Source organism: Desmodus rotundus, chromosome 7, assembly GCF_022682495.2.
Source record: "Desmodus rotundus isolate HL8 chromosome 7, HLdesRot8A.1, whole genome shotgun sequence".
Lineage (NCBI taxonomy): Eukaryota > Metazoa > Chordata > Mammalia > Chiroptera > Phyllostomidae > Desmodus > Desmodus rotundus.
In genome coordinates, this window is record NC_071393.1 from 25,499,912 (window position 1) to 25,522,411 (window position 22,500).

At 38.8% G+C, this 22,500-nt stretch overlaps 1 protein-coding gene across 4 annotated transcripts in view; it reads right to left on the reverse strand.

The window, feature by feature from the left end:
- ZBTB44 (zinc finger and BTB domain containing 44) overlaps positions 1–22,500 on the reverse strand; it is a 43,150-nt gene that overhangs the window by 3,432 nt on the left and 17,218 nt on the right. Inside the window, exons 1-5 of one of the 4 annotated variants that reach the window (XM_045192757.3) lie at positions 21,596–21,771; positions 11,304–12,377; positions 4,219–4,303; positions 1,740–1,903; positions 92–392 (exon numbers count right to left, since the gene is read on the reverse strand). In XM_045192757.3, the coding sequence (XP_045048692.1) occupies positions 92–392; positions 1,740–1,903; positions 4,219–4,303; positions 11,304–12,321 (1,568 nt within the window). In that variant the 5' untranslated portion in view covers positions 12,322–12,377; positions 21,596–21,771. Of the gene's footprint in view, positions 1–91; positions 393–1,739; positions 1,904–4,218; positions 4,304–11,303; positions 12,378–21,595; positions 21,772–22,500 lie in introns of those variants that run through there. The other 3 variants (XM_053928023.2, XM_053928021.2, XM_053928024.1) reach the window with 3 other exon arrangements.

Below are 22,500 nucleotides of genomic sequence, written 5' to 3' on the forward strand. Positions count from 1 at the left end.
GCCTGGAAAAGACACAGCAGGCTGCCCTAAAAGCAGGAAAAGAGAGTTTAGAAAGCAGTTTTCCTGGTTCGGTTTTCGTTGTGCGCCTCACCTGCTCTGGAAGTAGTTTGCTAGCTCTGACGCTTCATGGTTCAGACTCCTCAGGTGCACGATTAAATTTCCAGAGTTGGTGAACATGGCGCCACATGTTTTGCACTCGTAAATCCGAGGCTTGCGGATAATGTGCCGGGAAACCCTCATGTGGTGCTTATATTCCCCGAAGGAAGTGAAAGTGGCACTACATATCTGGCACCGGAAACAGCGTTTACCTTCGTGCTTCAGGCGATGCATCTTTAGCGAGTAAGCCCTGGTGAACTTTTTTCCACAGCGGTCACACTGAAATGGTTTAATTCCTATAAAATAAAGCAAAACCAAACTATTATCTAAAAACAAAATGAAGTGAAAGGTCGTAAACCTCACAAATTTCTGAACTGTAATTTTGTAGCAATACATAATTTGAAAAGGACAGATATCACCACAAAAATGAATTTCAATTCATTATCTCAGAAAAGGTACAGAACAGACGAAGTCATTACTGCTTTTTTAAAAAAGAAGAAAGGCAAGTGAGGGTGAGGTCAACTAGCTAACACACATCAGGCTGATTTCTGAAAACCCTTCCAGTCTGTTTTACGGACTTCAAAACACAATGTAACTACAGTATTGACACAGGACCCAACCCCCCCCACCTAACGTTTGTTTCATTTCATTCAAGTGGTGAGGTTTACATTGAAAGGATGTGAAAAAACCAGTAGGTACTCTTCATTCCCTCTCTCAGAGGAAACAAGAAGACAGAAGACAAATTCTAACCTCTCTGAACATAATTAATGAGAGAACTCTCATTTGGTGACTTGGGTTTTGGGGTATTTAATGTAATAGTGACAGAAAAAATTTGTATAAATTAACATGTATATTATAAATTACTTTAATGGCCTCTAAATTCATTATCACAGTTTCAGCAAAAATATTTTAAAACCTTCAATATATACTCTGTTGATGTGACAGAGCCACAGGGACAATCAGACCTATCTGAGGAAGAGGAGTGAGGCCAGGCAGCTGCAAACAGCAGCGAAGATTTCTCACTTGTCTATCAGGTCAGTGCTTTACCTCCAAGACTTTTGTTGCCTTTACGTGATCACCAAACTTAAGTTTCAAATCTCTTTGGCACATGATTTATCCAAAATCTCTTTCATACTATAAAAGTACCACAAAGCTAACTAGCCAGGGCACAGAGAAATTCAGGATTGCAGAATTGAAACTATATTATGTTATTACATTTTTAAAATAACTTTTTACTTGGAAATAATTTCAAACGTAGAGAAGTTGTAAGAACAGTACAAAGGACACACACACACCCTTTTACTCCCATTTCCTTTGCAATCTGTATTCCCGCCTCTCTACCTCACAGATACACCTCCCCCCCATATGTCCAGTATCTTTTTGATTTACATATTATACACACACACACACAGCTCTAAGTTTTCATCAGAATACTTATGCCTATGGAAAATACATTAAGGAAATAGCTTTCTGACACTACCATTTCAGCAACAGACCTAGGGCTTATCTGTTCTTATTTGACTTCCCAGAGATAGGTATATATTTTTTAACTCAAAACCACCTGCTTTCTATTTTTAACTGGGATTCCAAAATAAAATGTTTTAGAGTACTCATTTATACCTCAATAGGGAAGATGACATTACCTGAGTGGATGAGCATGTGCTGTTTTAGGTTCTGAATACGGGTGAAGCGCACCCCACAAGTTGGACACTGAAAAGGCCTGTCTGGACCATTTGGACTTGGCCGTTCTGTACTGCTGGTAGAAGGAGCAATGTAGAGTTGGTAGGGATACTGAACATTTTCCAATCTAAAAAAGAGACCAAAGAAGGCAACCAGGCTCTGATTTTTGAGTTGAATAAACATTTCTGCACAACTTGAACAAAAGAAAAAACACTTAAAAGACATTTTGAAACTGTTTAACTGTTAGATGACAAGCTTCATTTGCAGCAGTATGAAAAATGTTACTATCCAGAATGGCCACAGAAAGTACCATAAACAATTTGACCTCAGGTATCCTTAATCTTTCAAATCCTTTGCTTTCTACCACTGCTTTAATTTAGGGCCTTGTCAATACAAGTCCGAATTAATAATTCCTTCTCTTCAGCCCTGCGGACCTCTAATCCACCCTTCTCATTGTTTCCCAATGGCCTCTGATTCAATCAGCTTGTGGAAATGCCAGCAATGGTTCGATTATCATCAGAATAAAGTCTAAATCCCTTTGTGCAAAGCATTCCTCGTGACCTGGGTTCTGTTCACTTTTCCAGCCTTGTGTCTCGTCGTACTCCCCAAACATACCCTATACCGAGCAGTTCCCAATAGTTCTCCGAGTGCTGTGTTTTGTACACTTAACTTCCTCTACTAGCTTACCTTCTTCGCCTAGATAACGCCCAGTCATTTTATGAAATGTAGCAAAGGCCCCTCTCCCCCCGGCAGCCTTCATCAGTGGTTTAGGTAGAGCAAGAGAACCCTCTGCAGATCACTCGAGAGTACGTTTACGTGCCTATCTTCAACCCCTTTCCCTCCCCCAATATTGGTTTGATCTCTTTGAGGGCAAAGGCTATAGCTTTCATCTCTACTATCTCTACCACTCACCACAGTATCTACTATAGAACAGACAACCTTATTAATGTTTTAAATTAAGAAGTGTAGGCACATTTCCATTTGTTTATACCTTCATTAATTTTTTCAAATGACTCTGGAACCAACCTGTTCTGCCAAGTTTAGCTATTCAAGAATAAACCTTGTTTGAGGTCTTTGAATCCTTCGACTTTTCAACAAATAGTTTTTAAGTCTGTCCTAGACTCTCTGAGGATTTAACTCAGTGGAGTCTATCTATATTCAGTGGTCAGAGACAGATAATAGTCAAGAAAATGATCAGAACAGGGAATAAAAATAAGGTGAAGTAGTGATTGGTGCTGCTTTATTTGACACTAGTGTCAGGGAAAGCTCCCCTGAGGACTGACATTTAGTCAGTGGTCTGAAGGTCAGGAAGGAGCCAACAATGTGAAAATCAGGGGAGAAAGCATTCCAGGGAGAATAAAGGCCCTAAGTGGCAGACAGGCCCCAAAGCAGAAACAAGCAGAGGCAACTCCATGAACTGAAAGGAGACCTATCTGGCTAAAACGTTGCGTGCAAGGAGGACAGTCTGAAGGGAGTCAGGCAGAAGTCGTATCATGTAGGGCTTCAAAAAGCATGAGCAAGTTTAGATTTTTAGTGTGAATCTATAGGAAACATTTAAGAATCTACTGCTTAGCATATATAACCTGACTTAATTAAAAAACAAGATCATTTTAGTTGCTACATGGAGAATGACCCAAGTAGGGGGAGAATGAAATTGGGGGCCAGTTGAGGCTACTGTAGTGGTCAAGGCAAAAGATGGTAACTTGGGCTAGGGTGGCTCTTGCAGAGACGCAGAAAAACTGGACTGATGTGGGATGCTTTGGAGGGAGAAATGTGGGGACTTACTTAAGGATTAAATATGGGAGGGGCGGTGGAAACTAAGGGAAAAAACAAGTATAATTTGTGGAGATACTGCTTGAGAAATTGGGGGATGGTGCTGTTTACTGTGAGGGGAAAGATGGGGGGGCAGGCTTCGAAGGGGAGTTAGAAGCCCTGAGTTCTGTCTTGGCCACATTAAGTATGAAATGCCCCTTATACATCCATGTGGAAATATTAAGCGGGGAGGGTCAACCTGAAGGTGACTTGGAAATTATGGGTAGACAGACGAGGGTTTGACAAGTATTTTCTGTAGCAGGATAGTAAACATTTCTAGCTTTGCACACTTCATAATCTTTGCTGTCCACAGGCAATATATAAAAAAATGAGTGCGGCTATGTTCCAATAAAACTTGACTTACAAATAAAGGTTGGTGCGCTGGAATTGGGCTGTGGTTGGTAGTCTGCCAACCTAATACAGACACTATTTAAAGTGATGGGACTGGGAGTTTAGGAAATGCTAAAAGCTGTTGTATCAGTGGTCTGATTATGATGTGAGGATGCTACCTTATTACTCTGAAAAATACACTAAATTGCAGTCCCAATAAACTTCTTGTATAATTCCCAGATATGATACTTAAATTTAAGAGTTGCAAGCACAGCCCTTAAGAGAAAACGACATACTGACCGATCATCGTCCTCTGCGTGAGCATTAGTGCTGGAAGTGCTCTGAAGTGTAGGTAGCCCTTCAGTGACGCCTTCATCTACTGAGCCTGAAAATAGAAGATGACAGCTGTCAATACTCCGGCGTAAATAAGCTGTCAATTGCAAGCTGTATCTTTAAGCCTTTAAAAACAGACTAATGCACATGTATATCTGAATTATTAATCAAACGTTTTTGTAATATTTTACTTTAAATGTTGATGTGATTTAAAAAGAAATCATGTGTAAGACAACAGCCTTTTATTATTACTTAAATTCTTTTAGGAATATTTCTTTGATGTAAGTTTTAGATACAAGCAGAGCAATTCAAATGTAAACTAAACAAAAATTTATTTAAAAACAAATGTTATAACAATTACTTAAGGAACCATACAACTTTTTTTAGGTTTCTTTGTCGGCACCATTACAGATGCTTCTCCTTCCACCCCTCTCCCTGGCCTTCACCACACTATTGTCAGTGTTTATGGGCCATGCATACACGTTCTTTGGCTAAATCTCTTCACCTTCTTTTATTCAGTCCCTCCCCTCTGACAGCTGTCTGTTCCATGTTTCCATGCCTCTGGTTCTCTTTTGTCGGTCAGTTTATTTTGTTCATTAGTTCCACACATAAGTGAGATTGTACGGTACTTGTCTATCTCTGACTGGCTGATTTCACTTAGCACACTACTCCCCAGATCCATCCATGCTGTTGCAAAGGATAAGATTTCCTTCTTTTTTATGGCTGAGTAGAATTCCATTGTGTAAATGTGCCACAGCTTTTCTATCCACTCATCCACTGATGGGTGCTTGGGCTGTTTCTAGATCCTGGCTATTATAAATAGTGAAGTGAACCTAGGGGTGCATACATTCTTTCTGATGGGTGTTTTGGAGTTCAAGGTATGTTCCCAGAAGTGGGACAGCTGGCCCAAAAGGTAGTTCTATTTTAACTGTTCTGAGGAAATATTCCATCCTGTTTTCCACAGTGGCTGCACCAGTCTGAAATCCAACCAGCAGTGCACTAATGTTCCCTTTTCTTCACATCCTCACCAGCACTTGCTTGTTGGCAATTTTTATTTACTTATTTAATTTTTTATCCTCACCTGAGGACATTTTTTCATTGCTCTTTAGAGAGGGGAGGAGAGAAACATCAATGTGATAGAGAAACATCAACTGGCTGCCTCCCGTACATGCCCGGGACAGGGGATCAAACCCGCAACCTTTCAGTTACGGGACACTCCAACCGAGCCTACCTGACCAGGGCAACAATTTTCATTTAAAAAAATTTTTTATTGTGGCATACAACTTACTTACTGTATATATAAGTTTTACAAAGAATTAAAGAGATACCTATCACATGAATACCTACGCACTTCCACACAAGTCCCACTACAACATTGCCAGCATCCCAGAGGTCCCCATTTAACCCGTCCCTAATCACAAACCCCTCCTTCCAAGAGGTGACCATGATCCTGACTTCAACGGTTATCATTTCCTTCCTTTTTCCTTGTCCGCCTTCCTTTAAAAAGTGATTTTACCTCAAATACATGTACCCATGAACCAGGGGTTGTTTTTTGCAGAGCACAGCCATGTACCACCCGCCATCACACTACAATGGAGTGGAATAACTGAGGTTGCAACAGAGACTGTGTGGCAGTTAAGTCTGAAATACTTACTATCAAGCCCATTAAGGAAGTCTGCTACTCACCACAAACAGTACAGCTGTCCGGTTGTCAGCTTATATGAATTGAGTCAAATTGCGTGTATTCTTGTGTCGTGCTTCTTTCTTTCAGTGCTTTGGACTTATCCATGTTACAGGTAAGTGAAGTTTAAAAATGGTTGTATGACATTCATAACTTGTCTACGTCACTCTGGATGGACAGGTCCAGGCTATTACAGACAGTGCGGCTATGAATATTCTTGTACCAGCAACTGAATGCACATATGCATGTTTCTTTCTAGGGAACCTAAACTCAGGAAGGAACTCGTGGGTCATAAGATGTTTATCTTTGACTTTATTAGAAAATGCTGAATTCTTTCAGACAGTGATTATACTAAATTTACACTGGTGTTCTGTTGCCCACATCCTTACACTTGGTATTGTTGGATTTTAAAAATTTTGCCAATCTAGTGGGTGTGCCAAGATTTTACTGTGCTTTGAGTTTCATTTCCCTTACTACTAACGAGGTTGAGCACCTTTTTGTATTTATTGAATCCCCTCTTTTGGGAAATGCTTGTTCAAGTCTTGTTAATTGAGTTGCGTGCTTCTTATTATGAGTTATTTTCTATTTCAAATACAATCCCTTTGTCAGTGATACATGTAACAAATATTTTCCCTCTTCCATGACTTTTCTTTTTATGGTTTCTTTTGATGATCAAGTTTTAAATTTTAATTAAATTTATTAGTCTTTTCCTTTATGGTTATGGCTTTTTGATCTTGTTTTTCAAAATCCCTCCCTATCTCAAATTATCTTACAAAAGACTTATATTTTTCCCTTGACATTTAGCTCTTTTTAAAAAATCCACCTGGAGTTGATTTTGTGGTTGAAAACATTTATTGAAAGCCCATCTTTTCTTCTCTGCAGTGAACCAAGCACATGGTCTGTTTCCAGGTTTTCTACTAGTTCCATCTGCTTGGCTGTCTCTGCATGATGCCAATCTTTAGTCACCACAGCTTTGTAATAAACGTTGGTATCAGGTAGAGCAACTCTCATCCTGTTCATTTTCTTCCTGAACATCTTAGCTATTCTCGGCCCTTTGCATTTCTTTATACATTTCAGAATCAGTTTGTTGAATATAAGTGGTAATAATCATTCCATTTCTCCCCTTTTATTAGTTTGGAAATTACACAATCTTTTCCCATTCTTTTTTACTAGTTATTTTAGAAATTAGATCCATACTTATCAAAGTCCAAAATTAAACAAAACATTTACTTTCTCCTGGATAATACAGGATGGGGCAAAAGTAGGCTACAGTTGTTTGTATGGAAAATAACAATAATTAATAAATAATAATATAATAATAAAATTGCACATACTCACAACTCTGTAATTACCTTAGAACACTTTAACTCCATTTCCCCCTCACTCTCATTCTGAAACTTATAAATTATTGTGATATTTTACTTTCTTGTTTTTGTTAAAGCCCAAGACATTATTACTTTTATACAGCAGTATTTATCTACATCTGTTCACATACTTACCTTTCCTTGCTCTTCATTCCTACTTGTACATTAGACCTTTCATCTGTGCTCACGGGACTTCTGCCTGAAGTCTACCCTTAAGAATTTTCTTCTTAAACTTAGTATTAGTTTTAGGTGACAGCACAGTGGTTAGACATTTATAACACTTATGAAGTGACCTGCCCGGTAAGTCTAGTACCCACCGGGCACCCTAACACAGGTATTACAATATTACTGACTGGAATCACTCCCTATGCTGTTTGTAGAGCTGCCAATTTGTAGTTCTTAATCCATTTTTCACCTGTCCCTCCCAACACCCCAGCCCCAATCTGGCAACCATCAATTTGTTCTCTGTATGTATGAGTTTGCTTCTCTTTTGTTTGTCCATTTGTTTTTTAGATTCCAATATAAGTAAAATTATATGGTATTTGTCTGACTTGTTTCACTTACCATAATACCCTGTAGGTTCCTCTATGTTGTCACAAATGCCAAGATTTAATATTTAATGGTTGAGTAATATTCTATTATATATATGTACTGCACTTCAGAATTTTCTTTAGCGATGATTTGCCAATGTTTTTGTTTCTTTTAAAATGTCTATTTCACCTTCATTCTTGAAAGACATTTTTATTGCATGCAGTCACCTTTTGATAACCCTTATCTTCTCCACTGCATTCTCTATCTCTGTGGTGGTGAATTTTATGTGTCAACCTGACAGGGTGAAGGGGTACCTAGACAGCTGGTAAAACATTACTTCTGGGTGTGTCTGTGGGGGTGTTTCGGGAAGAGATTAGCATTTGAATCCACAGACTGAGTAAAAATCATCCTCACCAATGCAAGTAGGTGTATCATCCCATCTCTTGACTAAACAGAACAAATTTGCTATCTTTGCTGGAGCTGAGATATCCATCCATCTTCTCTGGCTCTTGGACACTAGCTCTCCTGGTTCCCAGGCATTTGGGTTTGGACTGGAACCACACCACCGGTTTTCCTGGGCCTCCGGCCAGCAGATGGCAAATTGGGGGACTTCTCATCCTCCATATCATGTCAGTGAGTCCCTCCTAACAAATCTCTGTTATCTCTCCTCTGGGTTCTGGAGAACCCTGACTCACACAGCTTCCTCCAATTTATCCTCTGACTCACCAGTTCTTTTTTCTGCGAAGTCCAATCTGCTGCCAAAACGTTGACTGATTTTTTTATTTCAGTCATTTCCCCCCCCTAGAAGTCCTGTTTGGTTTCTTCCTTCAAATCTCCTATATTACACTTTTTAGCTTACTGCTCTCTGCAATTATGGTTCAAGCATTTTTTATTTTGTTAAACACAGCAAGCATATTTTATATCTGTGTGTGAAAACCATGCCAGTTTATTTCTGCTGCCTGCTCCCCCAGCCCCCACCATTGGTTCTGTCTGCCACATTACATTGTGTGCCCTGGTTGTTTTGACAGTGGTTATTGCCCTTGAAAATTCTTTGTAAGAGATAGATTTACTGAAGTTAGGATGCGTATGTCCCTTTTCAGACAAGCTTAGTATGTTTCCTTCTGCTAGGTTACTGGAGGGCACTACGTACACCCAATTCCCTGAGATTCCTTGGCCTAGCCCTGAAAGCAGCAATCAAGATGTGAATCTGCAAGAGGCCTGGGTGGCTCAGTGGATCGAGTGCTGGCCTGTGAACCAAAGGGTTGCCACTGTGATTCCCAGTCAGGGCATGTACCTGGGTTGCGAGCCAGGTCCCCAGTTGGGGGCATGCAAGAGGCAATTGATCGATGTATCTCTCGCACAGAGGTGCTTCTCTCCCTCTCTTTCTCCCTCCCTTCCTCTCTCTAAAAACGAATAAATAAAACCTTTAAAAAAATGTATACCAGTGGCTGGCACATGGTAATGCTCAGTAGTGGGTGGCCACTGTAATTATTTTCATCACCAGAAAAGTTTTTTGAAGTGCCCTTAGTACTTAAACAATACTTAGCAGCAAAAAACAGTAGTCAGTTTGATGTGACTGATCAATGTTCCTTTCTCAGAACATCTATGTTTCTTTCTCCCTAAAATCAATAAACATATCTTTGGGTGAGGATTAAAAAAACAGTAATAATTAAAAAAGAAAACAACGCAGTAATACAAAAAAACGGTTTTGTGTACTCACAACTGTAAACCTACTTCTTTTGCCCACCCCTGTATAATGTTATTGATATATTTCCTAGTCATCCAGAGTACTCCAACCCCTCCTATAGCCTCAATCCACCTATTCAGTTATCATCAGGCAGTAATGATTCTTACTTTACATTTACAAAGCCTCTTAATACCCATTTGTTTTAATCCTCATCTGAGAATATTTTTTTCACTGCTTTTCTAGAGAGAGAGGAAGGGAGGAAGAGAAATAGTCAGACAGACAGATATAGGTATCAGTGTGAGAGGGAACTATCAATTGCTTGCCTTCTCACATACACCTAGACTAGGGCTCAAACCTGCAACCTTTTGGTCTATGGGACAATGTTCCAACCAACTGAGCCACACTGGCCAAGGCTATATGCCTATTTTCTGTGCAGTTTTAGTCTAAGCATCTTCATTCATACAAGGACAAGTATATGGTAACTGGTTTGCCCAAACTCCCTGCATATCAACACCAAATTAATTTTCCTAAAATATCTGTAAATATTTTTTTTCTTCCCTTTAAGGTAGACTCCTTATCATGAGTAAAATAAAATCCGAGCTTACCTGGCCTAGCTATGGCACACCCTGCTAGTTGCATACAATATTCATTCTCCTCTAATTTTGTTTGAGGCAGTTACACACCCAACTAATCACATATCTTGCCAGATTCCCTTGCAGCTAGAAAAACCATGTGATAAAATCTGGCACAAATTTTTAAGGAATTTCTGGGGATGTTAGTGCTTTCCTGATATGAGCACTACCCCTTTCTAGAATATAAGGCTAAAGATCAAGCAAGCATTTTGTAACCACAAAGCAGTAAGCATACAAATGAAACCAACAAAATAAGGCCAGTAAATCACAAATATGCCACAGGCCCATGTCACTGATTACACTGTACCAGTCCTGGACTGCCTATTTCTGAATGTTTCATGCAATAAAAAATTAAAATCCTGTTTGGTTTAAGCCACCCTGAAGGGATTCTGTTACATGCAGTTGAATGCAATCCTACCTGAAACCAGTGTTCCAAGTTCTTCACAACATGCTCTCACGCACTCATTTTGTCTTGTCTCCTATTATTTTCCATATCTGCGGGCTTCCATGTTTTATTCACATCATTTTGCACTGAATGCGTTGTTTACCAAACATACAATATGCTCCACACCTCTGTGCTTCTATACATTTTCAAAGAAATGTCATTCCCTTGCCTGGGCAAACTCCTACTAAGCATCCAGCTTAAATACAGTGTTAACTTGCTCTTTCCTGCGGGAACCCATAACACTTTGTTCAGGCCTCTAGCCCAGCACTAATGACTGACTCACACATCTGCCTCCTCAATCAGACTACTAACTCCTCCGATGCATCAACTATCTCTTCTTATCATGTATCCCCAATGTTTGGCACATGTTAAGTTTTCAACAAATATTTTAATAAAGAATAAAACACTAACTGGATTTTTTTAAACTGGTGTTTTTTGCACTGAAAGAAATTCACAATTCATTCATACATATCTGTATCTCCCTGCCTTTGTGCCATCGAATATCATTCAACTATTTTCTTTCTTCCCCAATGTATAACTTATATAAAGAAATTTACAGTATTGGTAGCATCTAAAAAAAAAATCCAGTTGTGTTTTATTCTTCCTAATATTTCCTGTAGGACCCAGCACAAAACTTTAATCTAGTAAGCACTTAAAAAATGCTTAATCTGATGTCACTACAGCACCATGAAAAACACAGAAAACACAATACCTATAGAGGAAGACTGTGGACTAATCAGAAGGTCCTCTTGGACTTGTTCACTTCCTGGTACTGTCTGCTGATCACTCAGTGAACTCTGAGATGCACTGACAGGCTGGGATACTTCCTCATGAACCTCCTCATCACTTAACCTTTCTACTTTGACCTGGACATCTTCTTCGGTGCCCAGAGGCAAGGCAGTTTTTGTGCTCTCACAAGTCACAAAATCAGCCATTCTCCTGTCTGTCTCAGACGGGCCAGGTAATTCTAAAGTCCGGGTATTTTCTGCCTGCTTAACCTTATCAGGCTGAATCCTTCGATCAATCCCAAAAGGAAAAGTCCAGGGAAAAGCTAAAGAGGAGTCAACTGGTTGATTTCTGTTTTCTGAGTAGGAAGCTGAAGAATTCAACACCTGGGGAGAACCTGTTTGTGTGCTACACTTTACAGGACTCTCAGGAGACATAACAATGTAGCTTTTGCGCTTTCTCCGGGATTCTCGGCAGACCGGGATGGTTCTTTCTACCACACTGCACTCTGAAGATACTGGTGAAAGGCTTCCATCACGAGAAGTAAAATTGCAATTAGAGTTATTTTCTTGTCCAGCATCTAGACTCTTTTCTGGTTGGCTGTTGGGTGTATTCCATAAAATGCTTGATTTCATGAACTCCGAGCAGGTGCTAGCAACACTGAACATTTGCATATAGCTGGCTGCAGCTAGAACATCGATGATATTTTCTGTGTTAATTGACAGAGTGGCTGTGTAAGCATATTCTAGAAGAGGTATAAAACCAGTTACTGTAACATGATGCAAATCCAACACATTCTTGTTCTCATCCTCTGCTTGGCCTACAAGTTTGGTGCGAAAAAAATCACTGCAAGCTGCTAGTACCACCTTATGTGCCCGGAAGATTTTGTCCTGGACACGAATAGTGATATCACAAAAATGTCCATCATTTCGCAGCATGTTTAGTTTTCCAAGCATTTCCTGGCTGTGAGAAGAAGAACTATGAGTAAATGTTTTCACACCCATCTTTTCCTTCCTCTTCTACAGATGCTCTTCAAGGATGTAAATGAATCAGAATTGACCTAAAAAAATACATAAAATAAGCATTAGTTGATGGTTTAGTAGTTGAAATAGGTGATTTAGATAGTTTTCACGTAGCCACTGTGCTAAATCAGAAAGCTGATAGATGGCACATATATTGGCAACTAATTTTCCACAAAGAAGCCAGGGACATGCAATGGAGAAAGGAAAAAGTCTCTTCAATAACTGATGCTGGGAACACCGAACCACCATGTGCAAAAAAAAGAAACTAGACTCTGACCTTGCACTAGACACAAAAATTAACTAAGAATGGATTAAAGATTTGAATGTGGGACCTGACAATAAAATACACAGAAGAAAACACAAGCAGTAAGCTTATGGATATTGGTCTCAAGAGATGTTTTGGTGAACTTGACTCCAAAAGTAAAGGAAAAAAAGCAAAAATAAACAAATGGGACTACATCAAACTAAAGAGCTTCTGTACAGCAAAAGGCAACATGAGCAAACAAAAAGGCAACCAACTGAATGAGAGAAGATATTTCTAAGTGATACTTCTGATTAAGGAGCTAATATCCAAAATATATTAAAATTTTATACAACTCAACAAAAAGACTGATTAAAAAATGGGCAGAGGTCATGAATATATACTTTTCCAAGGAAGACACAAAGATGGCCAACATATATGAAAAGATGTTCAACATCACTAATTAGTAGGGAAATGCAAATCAAAACCACAACGAGAATGGCTATTATTAAAAAGACAAGAGGTAACAAGTATTGGAGAGAATATGGAGAAAAGGGAACCCTCATACACTGCTGGTGGGAATATAAATTGGCACAGCCACTATGGAAAATAGTAGAGAGGTTCCTCAAAAAATAAGAATAGCAATCCCACTTCTGGGTGTGTAGCTGAAAAGTTAAAAAATACTTATTTATAAAGATAGATTTATTCTTGTATTATTATTTATTATATTACTTTCCATATAAACACCTTTAAGCTTACTTCTCCCCATATACAATGGTATGTTAGTCTGCCGTAAAGGTGATGTATTGCCATTTGCAAAAACACAGATGGATCCTGAGAGTATTACGCTAAGTGAAATAAATCAGGGGGAAAAGGACAAGAACCGTATGATCTCACCATGTGAGGGACGTATAACAGAAAGCAGCAAACTTGCAGACACAGACAACAGAATGGTTGGGGAGGGCAAAGGGGGCAAAGGGGGTCAAGTACATACTGACACAAAGGAGAATGGAGCACACAGCAGCACACACAGATGCTGAATTATAATGCTGTACACCTGAAATTTATATATTATTAAACAATGTTGCTCCAATAAATTTAATAAGTAAAACTCTTCATGAAACCTTCACACGCAAAAATCATTTTTAAAAAATGCCTTTTACTCGTCCCCCAAACTGTCCAATCAGTGGAGTGTATGAGCTAATGTTTTACTGAACTGCACAGTTTTAACTGCTTCACATTTGATAATTTATTCAACTGTCATTATATCTCTATCAGAGCATTATTACCCCTGTTTGACAGAAAAGGGTTAATTACCTTGCTGAAGTAAAGAAGTTATTAAGTGGCAGACCAAGGGTTCAATTCTAGGTAGCCTGGTTCCAGAACCTGTTTAACTTCCACACCATATACTGCCTCTTTTAGAACATAAAGTGATTAAATGTGGGGGTTAAGAGTCCAGGTTTCAGAATGTGATAGGCTTGGATGCTCTCAACAGGTTGCTATGAGAACTAAATGAAATAGTGTGTGTAGTAAACGCTTGAGCACAGTATTTGGCACTTGGTAAATCCTCAACAAATAAAAGTGGTATCGTGTTGTATAGATTCCTAATACAATAAACCTTTCTGGAATTAAATTTATGTAAAAAAATGTTTAGTAATCAATCGAATGACTGGACTTTCCTTAAAACAAAAAAAAGACACTTGGTTTGCTATTATGGGATTTTATACTTATTTAGTAAGAATATAAAAAACGAAAATGCTCAAAGACTTTAATGTAGCAGTCTAATAATGCTTCAGCTTTTATAGCACTTCCCCCAGCCTCTTTTTTGCATCCTCTGTGCGAAGGGAGGGAGGCTCACGGTAGCGAAGCTCAGGTGAGTGCCTACCGGAGGCCAACCAAAGCAGATCTGGGTCTTCTGGCCCTTAGGTCAGAGCACTCTTCCCATGCAAGCCACAGCCACGCACAGTAATTACTTCACCTAAGTTAAATAACGTTTTAAAAACAAAATAGCTGGTGCTGAAATAAGTGCAAAACAAAGCAAATTTGGGGGAATACTTATTGTAAATTATTTCTAGATAAATAAGATCAAATGCCTCAAAAATACAACCACCAATTAAAGATGATGTTAAAAATGAGTATTTAATGGACCTGAAAAAACAAATGTTTGGTTCTGAGTATTAAATGAACGCACAATTACTGACATGCAGTGAACATTCAATAACTGTAGTTATTACTTTTATGCACTTGGTGAAAAATGTGATCAAAGAATATATAGACTCTGATCCCACCTTCGTGTGAATGTGTACACACACAGGGCAAGCAATATAAGGTCTCCGCCGGAGACTGGTGGGTTCCCTAAAGGAAGTCCTGACCCTTCTGGAACTGCTTACAGAAAGGCTGCACGCATGTGGGACAGCTTCCATCATATTCGAGGGACCCGTTTGTAGGAGTATGGGTGTTTATGCTCTTCTTCTTCTTCTTTCCCCTTGAAAAGGCTTTCCAGAACTGAAGATGGTAATCCCATCCCACTCTTTCCTAAGGTTTTTCTTCTTTAAACTAAATATCTCTTGTTCCTTTAAGTACTCCTTAAAATCTGATTAATATCCTTGCTATTCAGATTGCTCAGTTCCGAACAATCTCTACCTCTCAGTATGTCATTATGGCCAGTTCCCAGAACTGCACACAACAGGACAGGCATGGGCAGGGTTGTAACTGAGTATCCTTTACTATTTTCACCTCCCTGTTTTGAACACATATATTAGTAAGGCTCAATCAGGTATTCTGACAGTCAAAAATCACAACACTACCTGATTTTGTTGACATTATAAAAACTTAATTCAATAATTGACTTACTAGATGTGAGGCACTTTCCTAGGTGAAGGGAGGAGAAACACAAGTGAAAATAAAACATTGTCCTTGACCTCAATAAGCCGCAGTCCTTATAAAGAAGACGTAAGTGCCTAAGACTACAAGAGGTGTGCTGCCGTGCTATGCGAAAACAAGAAATGGAACACTTAACTCGCCATGTGCAAGGGAGAAGCAGCATCACAGGGGACAGGCCTAACGAAAGCAGAACTCTGCCAGGTGATGAGGCAGGAGGGAGTTTCGGGCTATCAGGGGACCACACAAGAGGTCAGTGAACGCAGCACCCTGTACACGGCGTATACCGGATTGGCAACTTGTTAATGGGCATGAAGATACTCTAAACGTGAGCATGCAGGGGACAAAGTCAGTTCCAACATCAAACTATTAATTACATAACATCCCTTCAAATGTTCTATGCAGGTAAATGTATTTGTGAAGGGGAAAAGAAAAAAAAAAAAACACTGAAGCTTTCCAGCTGAATATTCTAACATGGGAAGACAAAGTCATCTACCAGGTCCTCTTCCCTGTCTGCTGACACCACAGAAAGGATAAAAGGCATAAAGCCCTGGGCCAAGACAGCCAAGTAAGGACACTAAAGTAGTTATCTTGACCATAAATTACAGTTAACAGCTCAAATATACACTTGCTCCACAAGTAATCAAAACGAGACACTAGACAGCTAGTGTTGGCCTAAGCAAGCCATCACTTAATGCGTCTACTGATCTGACAGGAATGGGAGGAAAACGATGACAGCAGAAGGCTATAGAAAGTTCTTCATTTACTTCCTGCACCCCAGTAAACTGGCTTCTTTTTAAAAAACCCTGAATATCAAGAGCGCTTTGACGGGGATCATGTTGCTCAGGGAGAGAACATGCCTTCAGAGCCAGTGATACAGTCTTAATCTTGGGACAATATGAACAAAGGTGTATAAGGGCCAGGAAATTAAATAGCATATCTGGAGAATATATGCAAAAGGATGTTGAAGTGAAACCTTTTCAATCTTGGTTTGTGTGGAGGCCCCAAACAGCGGATACTATATTATAAAGTGATATGCAAGACCACCCATGCATGGAGTTAGTGGAAAACTACTTTTCAACCTTGGATTACGTCTACTTTCAAGGTTCGAAGAGTTAAAAGATTAGAAAAGAATTTTTGTGGAGAATGATCGGTGTGTTCTGAGTCCCAGACACAACCCCACCCTCCCACCTCCCCTGCCCGGGTAAGGGGCTGCATGTTAACTCTTTGCCTCAGGCCAACAGGAGATGTGCCACACTTGAAAAAACCCTAAAGGGTACGAGTCCGATTTGAACTCTGACCTGAACTGGGAAGTACTCGCGTACCATCTCCCAACAGTGTGTAAGAGCAATAAAGTGGAGTGGCAGACACAGGACTCAGGAGCCGGAATGCTGGGTTTGCATCCTCGTTCTGCCATTTATGTCTGTGACCTTGGCAACTCACTAACTGCACCTTAATTTCTGAGCAGTAAAATAGGGACAAGAGAACCTATCTCAGAGAGGTCTGAGTGTTAATTGGCTTAATACATATATAGTGCTTATAATAGTACCAAGCACAAAATAAATACCATATAAAGGTTTTATTTATTTTTAGAGAGAGGAAGGGAAGGCGAGAAACACTGAGGTGGGTGAGGAACACTGATATACTGCCTCGCACGCCCCCAACTGAGGACCTGGCCTGCCACCCAGGCATGTGCCCTGGCCAGAACTGAAGTGGTGACCTTTTGGTTTGCAGGCTGGTGCTCAATTCACTGAGCCACACCAGCCAGGACTAAATGCTATAAAAACACTGGCTGCAGCTGCTATTACTATTAAAGATGTTAATTTCTTATTAAACTCTTGCCTCTACCAATCCTGGAAGGGCCAGAAACTACAGTCAGAAAATGAAGGAGCCCTCACTGTGTGGCTCAGTGGGTTGGGGGTCATCGTGCAAGCTTAAAGGTTGCTGGTTCGATTCCTGGTCAGGTCCCCGGTTTGGGGCATGCAAGAGGTGCACTGATGTTTCTCTCCCTTCCTCACTCTCTAACAGTAAATAAATAAAATCTTTAGGGGGTGGGGAATGAAGAAGAGTAAAAGTGGAAAGAGGAGAAAAGACAGAAAGCAAATGGAAGCCAAAAAACCCTCACTTTTTACTGCAGGCCTGCAGAAGGCCTCAGGTGGGCAAGGAGAGAAACCTTTAACTCTGAATTAAGTTTTGGAAAATAACTATTTCCTGAGAGTGACCAGCAAAGTCGTATGTAATATGGACCATTCAGGAGCCAGAAAATATAACCTAAAATTTTCCTAAATTAGATAATTCTGTTAAATGAGCATGTGTATGTGTATATATATGTGTAAAGTTATATATTTGGTCATTAAAAATTCTTGAGTAAAGATAAATATTACTTAATTCCAATTACTAATGTAGAATTTATGCAACATTAATAATGAATATCTACTTGTGTAATAGTTTGTAATTTGAACTCATAGGTAATTCAGAAATAGTTCCCTTCCCAACCCTTTGATCCAAATTATTTATGGAATAGTATACAAGCTTATCAAAGTAGTGGTTGCTAAACAATATAGACTTTAAGGGAAAAAAAAAATCATATGACTTTTCCTGTAGTTGGGTTGAAAACTTTTTGCCAAATAAGGTATATAGCCTAGTTGTTAAAAGGGAATGATTCCAGTTACACAAATCTTACATTTTGAATTCTGACTCTTCCATTTACCAGTCAGGCATTAAATCTTGGTCAAGAGGATTAAAATATTACAGCACAATTCCTGGCATCAAGGAAGCATTCAATAAATATTAGCTATTATTATTACCAAACATGTGAATAAAAATGAAATGGGAGATCAAATTTCAGAATGTCCACTCTATTTCTTATGTGACAAGAGCACACTGTGAATATATGTACATTTTGCTCTGAAGATTAGCTCCTAAGAATTATCAGAGGATCTGATCATTCAGCACGCCTAATGCAAAAGATTAGTAGTCAGCATATAAAGTAAGGTGACTGCCTAAGATGATTTTAAAAGAAGTAACGAGACTGCTAACCTTAAAAGTAATTTGGATGGGAAGAAGTGATATTCAGTAAGAGTATGCGTGTTTAAATACCCAACCACATCTCAAAACTGGATGTTAACTTTACAAATGATGCAAGATTTTAATTAAGCTAAAGCTAAACTGAGATAATTTAATTCTTGCCCTATATTCTAATTAAAACTAATCAAGGACAGAGAAGAAGATCTAGGAGAGGAACAAAGAATTTAAGATAACTGTAAGAGATATAACCAGATGAAAATATCGTTTGTATTGGCTGTCTACTCTGTAGCAGATGTAACACTAGGAGCTTTAGATATTGTCTCCCGTGAGGTAAGATGATAATATTCTGATTTTACAGAGGAAATTGAGACTCAGAATATTACTTTGTCCATGGCCGGTGGTGTTTACACAATGCTAAGGACCTAGGACCTTATTCAATAGGTATGGGTAGCCACTGGGGAGTAGTATAGTTATGTCTACAGGCTTAAAAAATTATCCTGGTCCAACATTGAGAGTAGGTTTAAGGGCAGCTAGTACAACAGCAATGATAAAATCCAACCAAGTTGGTGGCAGTGAGGATAATTTTGAGTTGAAAAGGCAGAATAAAATATACCTGAGAGCCCTGGCTGGTGTGGCTCATTAAATGGAGTGTCGTCCCAAAGCCCAAAGGTTGTGGGCTCAATGCCAGTCAGGACACATACCTAGGCTGCCAGTCCAATCCCTGTTTTGGGCATATACAACCCCCAGTCAGGGCATAAGGGAGGCAACCAATCAATATTTCTCTTTCTAAAAGCAATGGGAAAAAAATGTCCTTGGGTGAGGATTTAAAGAAAATCTGAGAACACAGAGGAGCTAAAACCATTGCGGCATGGCCCTGCAATGGGACAGGGTGGGGAGTAGCTAGGAGAGAAGAATCTGACCTTGGGTCTCCAACACAGATGACCGAGTGGATGGTGTTTTCACCAAACAAGATGGAGAATAAGAGGAAGAACCGGTTTTAGTAGGGATTAATGATGAATGTAAAGTGTTTTGTTTTAGGCATGCTGAATCCAAAAGTTGCCCATTCTGGTCTGGAGTTCAGGGAAGCGGCCAGAGCTGGACCGAAATACGCATTTTATGTAAATCACTGATAAATTTCACTGTTCAAAGTTAGAACTGAAGACATCTGAACAATGTGTGGGGAAGAGGAGCAGAAGAAATGCAACTTGTGAGAAGTTTGGAGCAGGCAGAGCGAAAGGATTCAGTGAACCACTTCATGGTGCCTACTTTGTCTTTTGATCCTGTCCAATATTGAGCATAATACACACAAAAGATTTAATGAAATATGTGAATGGATAAATATGTGCCATGAATTTCTACCTGGTTTGGTTATCTAAAATGCCTATACCTGCTCATTACTATTGGTTAAAAGGCGAAGAAAAAGTTGCAATTTAAACTTAGTGTCTTGGATTTGAATTAAAAGCATCAGAATGAACTCATAATGTAGTTAATCTCCAGCAATAAATACCCTAGCACCATACATTTTAATATATTACAAATTTATTTGCAATCACCTCTGAATGTCTTCTAATTTCCTCTTTGACCCATTGGTTACTTAGGAGTATGTTCTTTTTTGAGTCAAGCTCTTTAAACATTTTGGATATTAAACTTTTATTGGATGTAAGATTTTCCAACACTCAGGTTGCCTTTTTGTCGTGGTTGGTTTGTTTTGCTGTGCATAAGACTATAGTCCCATTAGTTAATTTTTCTTTGTTGCCTTTGCTTTTGGAGTCATATCTCCAAATACAACACCTAGATCAATGTCAAAGAGCTTACTGCCTATGTTATGTTTTCTTTTAGGAACTTTATGGCTTTAGGTCTTACAGTCAAGTCTTTCATCAATTTTCAGTTAATTTTTGTGTATGGTATAAGATGGTGGTGTAGGTTAATTCTTTTCATGTACCTCTCCAGTTTTCCCAACACCATTTATCAAAACATTGTCCTTTGCCCCTTGTATATCTTTGTTGTAATTTACCACATACACATTAAATGTATTCTCTGTTCCATTGGTCTGTGCGTCTGCTTTAGTGCAAGTACCACACTGTTTTGACACTATGGCTTTGTAGTGTACTGTAAAATCAGGGAACACGACACCTCCAACTTTGTTCTTTTTTAAGCTTGCTTTGGCTATTTGGTCTTTTGTATTTCTACATAAATTTTAGGATTATTTGTTCTAGTTCTGTGAAAAATGCCATTGGAGTTTTCATAAACATTTCACTGAATCTGTAGATTGCTTCAGGTAGTATGGACATTTTAATGGTATTATTGCAATCAGTGACTCTGGGATATCTTCCCATTTATTTGTGTCTTCAATTTCTTTCATCAATGTGTTCTAGTTTTCCGTGTACATGTCTTTCATCTCTTTGGTTAAATTTATTCCTAGATATTGTATCCTATTTAATGCATCGTTAATGGACTTTCTTGATTTCTCTTTCTGAGAGCTCATTATTAGTGTACAGAAGCACAACTGATTTCTGTATACTGACATCTGTATCCTGCAACATGACTGAAGTCATTTATAAGTTCTAAGAGTTTGCTGGTGGAGTTTTTAGGGTTTCCTAGGTAATAGTGTCACATCAACTGCAAATAGTGACAGTTGTACCACTTCCTTTCCAATTTGGATACTCTTTCTTTCTTTTTTTTTCTTTGCCTAACTGCTGCAAGTAGGACTTCCCAATACTGTGTTGAATAAAAGTAGTGGGTATTCTTGTCTTATTCTTGATCTTAGAGGCAAATCTTTCAGCTTTTCACCACTGAGTATGTCACCTGTAGGTTTTTCATATGTGGCCTTTATTATGTTGAGGTAGGTTCCCTCTACAGCCACTTTCTTTAGACTATCATAAATGAATGTTGAACTTTGTGTCAAATACTTTTTCTGCATCTACTGGATGACCATATGACTTCTGTATGTTTTGTCTATGGTATCATATTGATTTGTGGATGGTGAGCCATCCTCTTTCCAGGAATAAATCCCCTTGATCATGTGTATGACCCTTTTAATACTACTGAATTCAGTTTGCTAGTGTGGTCCTGAGGATTTTTACATCAATGTCCATCAGGGATACTGACCTGTAATTCTCTCTCTTCCCCGCCTCATTCCTTTCCCTTCCTTCTCTCTCTCTCTTTTTCTTTTTTGTGGTATCCCTGTCTAGTTTTGGTATCAGGGTAATAGTAAACTTGCTGAGTTCGGAAGCATTCTTCCTCTTCAATTTCTGAAAGAGTTTTAGAAAGATAGGCATTAAATCTTCTTTGAATATTTGGTAGAATTCACCAGTGAATGCATCTGGTCCTGGACTTTGGTTTATTGGAAGTTTTTTGATTACTGATTCAATCTTTTTACTATTATGATTACTATTCAAATTTCCTATTTTGTCACAATTCAGTCTGAAAAGACAGTATGTTTCTAGGAATCTATCCATTTCTTATAGATTGTTCCTTTTGTTGGCATGTAATTGTTCATAGTAGTCTTAAAATTCATTGTACTTCATCAGTTGAAACTTCATATCTGATTTTATTTGAGCCATTTTTTCTCGGTAATTCTAGCTTAAGGTTTGTCAACTTTATCTTTTCAAATAAATAGTCCTAATTTCATTGTTTTTTTCCCCTACTGTTTTTCTAATTTCAAGTTTGTTTATTTTCACTCTGATCTTTATCATTTCCTTCCTTCTATGAACTTTGGGCTTTGCTTGTCCTTCTTTTGAATAGTTTGTTCCTTTAGGCATAAAACTAGATTGTTTATTTGAGATTTTTCATGTTTCTTGAGATAGGCCTGTACTGCTAAGAACTTGCCTCTTGAAATTGCTTTTGCTGCATCCTACAGATCTTGGAATGGTATACTTCCGTTTTCATTTGTCTCAAGTTATTTTTTTATTTCCCCTTTGATATCTTGGCAGATCCATTGGTTGTTCAGGAATATTTTGTTTAATTTCCACATATTTGTGATTTTTAGTTTTCTTCTTGTAACCAATTTCTAG